This window comes from Lactuca virosa, chromosome 8 (genome assembly GCF_052849685.1).
Source record: "Lactuca virosa cultivar CGN04683 chromosome 8, Lactuca_virosa_CGN04683_v6, whole genome shotgun sequence".
NCBI lineage: Eukaryota > Viridiplantae > Streptophyta > Magnoliopsida > Asterales > Asteraceae > Lactuca > Lactuca virosa.
The window spans coordinates 336,819,955-336,827,479 of NC_136433.1; the positions used below are offsets into that span (position 1 = coordinate 336,819,955).

Consider the following 7,525-nt stretch of genomic DNA (forward strand, 5'->3'; position numbering starts at 1 on the left):
CGAGTATTGATGATATGTTTGACCAGCTTCAGGGTGCATCTTGGTTCTCCAAGATTGATTTGCGGTCAGGTTACCATCAGATGAGGGTCAGAGATGAGGATGTACAAAAGATGGCCTTCAGGACTTATTATGGTCATTATGATTTCATGATGATGCCCTTAAAGCTCATCAACGCACCAACAACATTCATGGATCTCATGAACCAGGTATGCATATTGATGCTTGATCGGTCACGATCGTATTTATTGATGATATTCTGGTCTACTCCATGACCAAGGAACAACATGAGAATCATTTGTGGGAGGTATTAGAGACTCTGAGGAGGGAGATGCTTACGCCAACTTCTCCAAATGCAAGTTTTGGTTGCACAATGTGCGGTTCTTAGGGCACATCGTCAACCAGAATGGTATATTGATCGATCCGGCCAAGATTGAGGTCGTGATGGGATGAGAGGTTCCTAGGACCCTATCGGAGATTCGGAGTTTACTAGGTCTCGCGGGTTACTATCAGAGATTGTGTCTTTGTAATAGATAAATCTTAATAACACGGTGACTAATGGATTTTCAAGAAACCAAGAAGTTGTTAAAAGCATATTTACTCTGGATAATGCTTTAGATGACTAAATACTTTTGTTTCCGAATATTTTTCTTTTTATAGCAATTTACTTTGTAATGTACTTCTTCAATAAGATTGGCCGTGAATTTGATATTCCCCACACGTAATGAATCTATGTTTCATTCAAACATGCAGCGTAGCGTGGACTTTTTTACTAGTTATAAAGAAGACATTTTTTATTATTGTTTTGATAGTTTTTTTAGGTATAATCAAGTTTATAATAGAATTTGTGAAAATTCTAGAGAACATAGATTGTTCTTCGTTACCGTTTGAGTCTAGTCATTTCTAATCCTTGTTTATTCTGCATCATTTGGTATCAGATCCCAACTGAGATGACCAGCCGTGGAAGACCTCGCATAGCCACAAACCATCGCAACTATGGGTGTGGATATGGAGCGGTTAATGTTAGAGACCTGCAAGATATGCATATGGGGCGAAAAACGTTGTGATCCAATATTTGCGACGACGAGTACAAGAACTTGAGTCGTTGAATCAAGACTCGTCGGTAGAAGTGATTAAATCGGAACTGAACGTCTGGGGCGACGGTCACAACGAGGTCAATCATTTTTCAGCCAAGATGAGATTATCATGAAAGAGGATATTGAGATGATCTGTTGAGGAACATTGATTTGAAGGTCGAGACTTCCAAAGTGATGGGATTATATCAAGTTTGTTTGAATCTAACCAATCTTTTGGGACGAGGTGGCTGAAGACGAGAGTTGTCCATTTGTGGCGTTGATTTCGTCTATGATGCAGAACAAATCTATGACACTGAAGATGAAGGCGAAGCCGTTGAAAAAGTTGGTGTTGAAAATAAAATATTTTTTCCGAAGTTCATGATTGTGGAAACAGACGACGATAATGTTCACAAAGAGTTTTCAAGTGTTTATATTTTTTATAAACAAGATCTTCTTCATATGGCTACTCAGAAGAAACGTTAATTAAAGCAATTAATAAGTATATCGAAAACATTTTTGATCGAGAATGTTTTCCAATTTGCTACATTTATGCTCATTTTAACGTTTAGAAGTTTGTCTTTTGGAAACCATGAATGAAACGTATTCACGATAAAGACTCGAGGACGACTCATTTTCAAGAGGATGATGTAGTGATCATATTTTTAAAATAATAACAATAACAATAACAATAACAACAACAACACATTAAAACCGTTTAAATTCATAAAATTATTTTTATTAAAATAATAATAAGTAAAAAAACTTTTTGATGAAATAAATTTCAACAATTATTCCTTCTATTTTTTTCTCCTAAACAATACAAAATAGTGATCGTAACCTTATCCCTAATAAAAAGTAAATAACTTGCTTTTGGCCAATACCATCTATTCACCTCTAATTAATTTTGTCTAATATTGTGTTTTGCAAAAACCAGTTCAGTCACCTTCAAAAAAATTTGTATGGTAAACATTACGTGTTTCATTTGGTCACCCTCCAATTTATTATTATTATTATTTTCTATATATACACCCCTCTTCCTAAACGTTTTCCTACCTGACAATTGATAAAAGTTCATATTAACTAGATATTTAAAAGTTCCAACATCTATTTACAGCCTATAATGAAAAATCAAAAAGACCACATTCCATGTCATCTTTCTACAAAAATTTATCAATGACAAAAAAACCATTTGTTTATCATCAATAAAAATAAGTTACATAAACACAAGAATAATTACAATTTCAATTCTTCATTCATATATACAATAAAAAAGACAGAATTACAAATCTATAGAAATATATTCAAACAAGAAAAATGCACAATGCATTTTCCAAACATCACTGAAGATATAGGGCAGCTCCGACTAGCGCCACCCAGACTGCTAGAGCTGCCCAAAAGGCTTGGTTTTTTACCAAATCACCGGGCGGTCGCCATACCAAAAAGTCACCAAGGTAGTCTCTGCCCGATGAGACTTGATTAGATGTCAGTCGGTTGCTTCTTTCTTCTTTTTCCTTATTTTTATCGGTCCATGTTACCGCATAGCTGCATTAATAGATGTTCGCGTTATTTGATTATTTAGGGTTTATGTAATCGGTTTTATATTGGTTGCGAAAAAGAAGTTTATTATAAAGGAGTCAGATGGGTGTTTGGTTTGCAGAATGTTTTGGAACGAAATGGAATTTGTTAGGTACCACTTGATATGCAAGAATCAAAGAGGGGAATTAACGGAATGGAGTATTATATATATATATATATATATATATATATATATATATATATATATATATATATATATATTATAATTATAAATTACTTTTATTCATATAATCTTCAATAAATATTAATTTTTTTTCAAAAAAGTTAAAACTTAAATTAACTTTTTTTTAATAAAACCTTTTATTAGAATTATATTTTAAGATTTCATGGTATCTAGTTCTTTTTATCATGCAAATATTTTTAAATCATAGACATTCTCTTTTTACTATTTGTAAAATATCGTAATACATATTTCGAACGAAATAAAATATTCTTATATGTCATGTATTTAACGATTTACCTTTATTTAATTAAACTTATTTTTTCAAAATAACACTCTTTTCTTTATTTATTAATTTTACTTTATTTAGTTGTTTATTTATTATTAACAAACAACATGTTTGAATGATTCATTTCATTTCTTCGAGCCAACCAAATATGACAATGGAATGTACTGATTCATTCAATTACCTTGTTGATTCCAGAACGGTGTCCATTACCACTTTTTGAATAGTTCCCCTCACTCTTTAGTATTTCATTTTAATTTTCATTAGCATATTATTATTTTTTCTATTAGCTTAATTACTTGATTACTTGTTTTTATTATCTTCATAGACAATTTTTAGTGTACTTCTTACCAAATAGGTTTGCAATGATTTTATACTTTTTATTGTAGATACAATTTATAATAAATTAAGTTATTACTTGCTGTTATGAATTAATTATTTGTATTTTTTTTTTGTATTATTTTGTTTTGTATAAGAATATAAGAGTATGTTTGTAATTCAAATTTTTTGTGATTAGTGAATTTTTTTAACAATGAGAAAGATATTGCTAAGCTTTTCGGTTTAAACTTCTTTTTAGATGATTTTAATGATGTAAAGGAGCGTTGTATGCAAAATGAACATTTTACTTTTTAATGCATACATTGTTATATTTTGTTATCATTTGAAGTATTTTGCTACTCGTTCATATTTTGTAAATTATTTGGCCTGCCCTAAAACAAAAACAAAATTCAGGCTACACCATTAGGTAGGAAATGGATTTGAATATTTTTATTCGGCTTGTAAATTTGTCAAAAGATTTGGAATGCGTATAATGGAAAATAACTGAATTGTCGTTCATTAACTTCTTGCTCATGAAACTCATTTAAATACTTTAAAATTTATTTTTGAAGTGCACTTTTATTTAATACTTGTTCACGGAACCTTTTTAAACTACCTTTACGTAAAAAGTAAATTATACATATTACTATATTAGTAAATAGTAACGCAAATTTATCCATACAAAAACTAATGAAACAAATATTAAACAATAAGTTACAAAAAATTTAATCTTGAAAAGAAGAAACCAAAATAATGTTAATAAATTACAAAATATTAAACAATAAAATCTGTCAAGGGAATTGGGATTTAAAGGATTTGAAAACCGAAGAAATTTAACTCACTCGTATGTTTCATTGGCATGAAAGGAAATGAAATGAGATTCAATTATGTTATGTTTTAAATTTGTTCTTACTAATTTATTGTTGAAAAAACCTTTTTAAATATTTAAATTAACATTTTAAGATTTACTTCACAAATAAAAAAATTAATTTCAGGTAACAAAAAGTTGATCATACATATAGGTGAAGCAAAATTAACTCTTAATAAATTCTTTTCTGATGTAAAATATTACTCATAAAATCAAACGAGAGAGAAAAACGAATTGGTATTTGTAATAAATTTAGAGGGTTCATGGTATTTCATAAATATCAGATTAATGAATATTTGTGTAAATGTAAAGAATAACAAAGGATAGAAATTGGATTCCATGAGTTCTAGGAAGGAAAGTTGAATTCCTAGGGGTAAGGTATTTCATGATTTTAAGGGAATTCAATTCCCTACAATTTTATATAATGTGTCTCTCCTTTTAATCTATTTATAGACATTTTTACTACTTATTTCATAAGAAGCCTATCCATTTTTCCACAAGAATATCCTTATTGGTAATTTTATATATTAGTTCCTTAAATGATTAGAATCCACAAAACACATAGCCAAGTTTATAAAATCTAATTATCTGATTCTGGGTCAAGCAATATGAATTACAAAAAAATAAAGATGCAATTATGGCTCTTATCTACTTAAAATGCAAGGAAAACTTTTCTTATGTTTGTTAAAGATCCAAGATATTATATATTGTTTTTAAAGTAGGGTAGAAACGTTTTATTTTCCATTTAGTAAATACAAACTAGCTGATGTGTTAGGTGTGCATTGGACTTGAACTGATGTCATCATGTCAATAGGATTTTTTTTTGGAACAAGGTGGGAAAGAGGCTCGCTTTCACTCTCGATCTCTTGTCTGTGCAAAAGACGTGAATGCCCTTCTCGTCATTATTATCAAAAATGATATTGGCTAACAATTACACGAGCAATATGCAGAAATAATGAGATCTACAAAGAGAAAGTTCTTGATAGGAGCTAACCTGTCATAGCTAGAGCCAATAAGTGGAATTGTAACCATTTCTTCTTGTGATATCTTAAGCTTAGGAGCTTGCAAGATATATCTCAGATCTTTAGCTTGGCGTCTAATACTCACACTTGGATGACTACTCTCCAGCTTCTTGTAAAGATCAATACAATCTTTATGGCGATTATTAGCTTCATAAGCCATAGCAAGCCATATCTGTATCTGAAAATTACCAAAAAACCATTATAAAGAAAGTCATTCAAAACAAAAACCCTAAAATGGATACCAACCTCGCCACCAAACAAAGTGGGCCTTGGTATGATTGTGAGAGCACCTTCCAAGAACTCAATTGAACGCCCATACATACCCTTTCCATAAGCTCTTTGCCCCAAATCAAACATCAATTCAGCCATTTTCCTCCTTTCTGCTTGTTCTTTAGCAACCTATCAAGATAACAAGAAATTATGTGTTATTGGAACATGGGAATCCATATCGATAAATTGAGACACAAACCTACTTATTTGAAAATCGTTGGAAAGCATTCACCTTTCTAACTTGGCTGCAAAATTGTTAATGTTTTAGACTACAGTTAAATCCACATATAAGAAGAATGTGCAAAGATCCATTTGGATCACCAATTACATTCTTCTTTCATATTGCTGATGATCCTAGGTATAGTAAAAGGAATCATTAAAGCTCTGTTGCTAATGACATCAGTTGCAATTATGTGTTGAGAATTTTAGGCAAGTAAAGATAACTAGGTTTTGGTTTCTGAGAATGAATGAAGTTGTATTTTTGCTCAAAGGTAGCTATGAACTTGTTAGATCATCTCTAACACCCGTTTATGCCACAGAATTTCGTGGTTTGGGATCAGAAACAAGTCAAAATTTAAACATAATGAGCTTCACGTTCTTTGATTTTAAACAAATAAAGTCAAATATGAAACAATAACCACAAATAATGAACACAGGCAAAACAAGAACAGATTCTACTGTATCATGGGGCATGAATTTTGAGATCTGGAGTCGGCAGAAACCTTACCTTTTCGAGCTCCCTTCGAACTCTCATCCTCTTCTCTTCCTCTGTCTCTTCCTCTCGTTCATTTTCACCATCACCTTCATCTCCAAGTTCACCCTCATCTTCCTCGTCACGACTCTGCAACTCCTCAGCTTTCTTCTCCAACTCTCGCATATCTTCAATCTCCTTCACTCTCATCCTCATCTCCGTCTCCCAAGCCAACCTCTTCTTCCTCTCATCGTCGATATCTTCATCATCCCCGTACCCATTCCCGTTGTCTTCATCGCTAGAACTCTCATAATCGACTTCGTTAAACTTGGAATTCGCTTTTCTTCCACGAACGCCGCGATGCGGCGTTGTTGTCGGATCTTTCTCGAACTCGATTCCGCCTTTTGGCGGCAACGAAACGTAGAGGTTAGATGGAGGTGTTACCAGATCCTTTTTGAACAAGTTCAAAAATATGTCGGAAGGGAGTAATCGTGTTTTGCTACGGTCGATTACTGTGTTTCGAGGTGAAGTTACATCCAGCAACAGTGCTAGGTTTCCGAGAACCGCCATGCGAGAACCGGAGATGATGAAGTGGAGAACGGTGGAGATGGAAGTGAGAGATGGGGTAGGAACAGGGATATTCGGTTGAGAACGTGAGTCATGATATTTCGGTTATGTCAAAAGACATTTATGTCCTTACATCTTTGCAATATTGACCTCCAAAGGACTTCGAAAAGTAGAGTAAATCAGAAAAACTCCCTTGGTTTTTATTAATTCCCCTTTTAAACCCTTGAATGTTTATTCTTTTGCAAAAGGTCCCAAGTTTTCCATATTAGATAATTTAGAGGTGTGTATGGGGTAGTTTGGTTTGGTAGTTATTGGGTATCAGCTAATAATAGTTATGGTTAACAGTTTTAATTGATTAATGGTTATTATTAATGGTTAATATTAGGTAACCATGATGGTCGAAAATGACATAAAAATAAATATTATTTTGCTACAAAAAATGAAAAACATAAAGAAAAATGCTATAAAAAAAGTGAATGATGGAGTGTTTATAACTATATTAATATGATAAAAATCATGTATCTCTAATTTCAAATAATTACCCTTTAAAATTTCAATTTCAAATATAATTATATACCATGTATTTAATATTATATTATATTAAAAACAATTATTTATATTATTTGTTCGGTTCGGTTTGTAGTGATTCGGTTTTAGATGAAAACCATAACCGA

General features: G+C 31.8%; 1 protein-coding gene across 1 annotated transcript; it reads right to left on the minus strand.

Moving 5' to 3' along the window:
* Positions 1-2,247: 2,247 nt before the first annotated feature.
* LOC145132867 (Tetratricopeptide repeat (TPR)-like superfamily protein) lies at positions 2,248-6,934 on the minus strand. Its single transcript, XM_079067809.1, has 4 exons — positions 6,321-6,934; positions 5,570-5,722; positions 5,296-5,501; positions 2,248-2,615 (listed from the first exon to the last, which is right to left on the minus strand). Exons 1-4 carry the CDS (start codon positions 6,852-6,854, stop codon positions 2,411-2,413), a joined length of 1,098 nt encoding a protein of 365 aa, XP_078923935.1. The 5' UTR covers positions 6,855-6,934; the 3' UTR covers positions 2,248-2,410.
* Positions 6,935-7,525: the final 591 nt, after the last annotated feature.

Bases quoted from the DNA above. Each gene is read 5' to 3' on its own strand.
- LOC145132867 (XM_079067809.1), bottom strand. From the start codon at position 6,854: ATGGCGGTTCTCGGAAACCTAGCACTGTTGCTGGATGTAACTTCACCT. The intron at 5,723-6,320 runs GTAAGGTTTCTG...TTATCTTGATAG, and splicing joins TTCGAAGGGAGCTCGAAAAG to GTTGCTAAAGAACAAGCAGA. The intron at 2,616-5,295 runs GTTAGCTCCTAT...CTATTAATGCAG, and splicing joins ATTGGCTCTAGCTATGACAG to CTATGCGGTAACATGGACCG.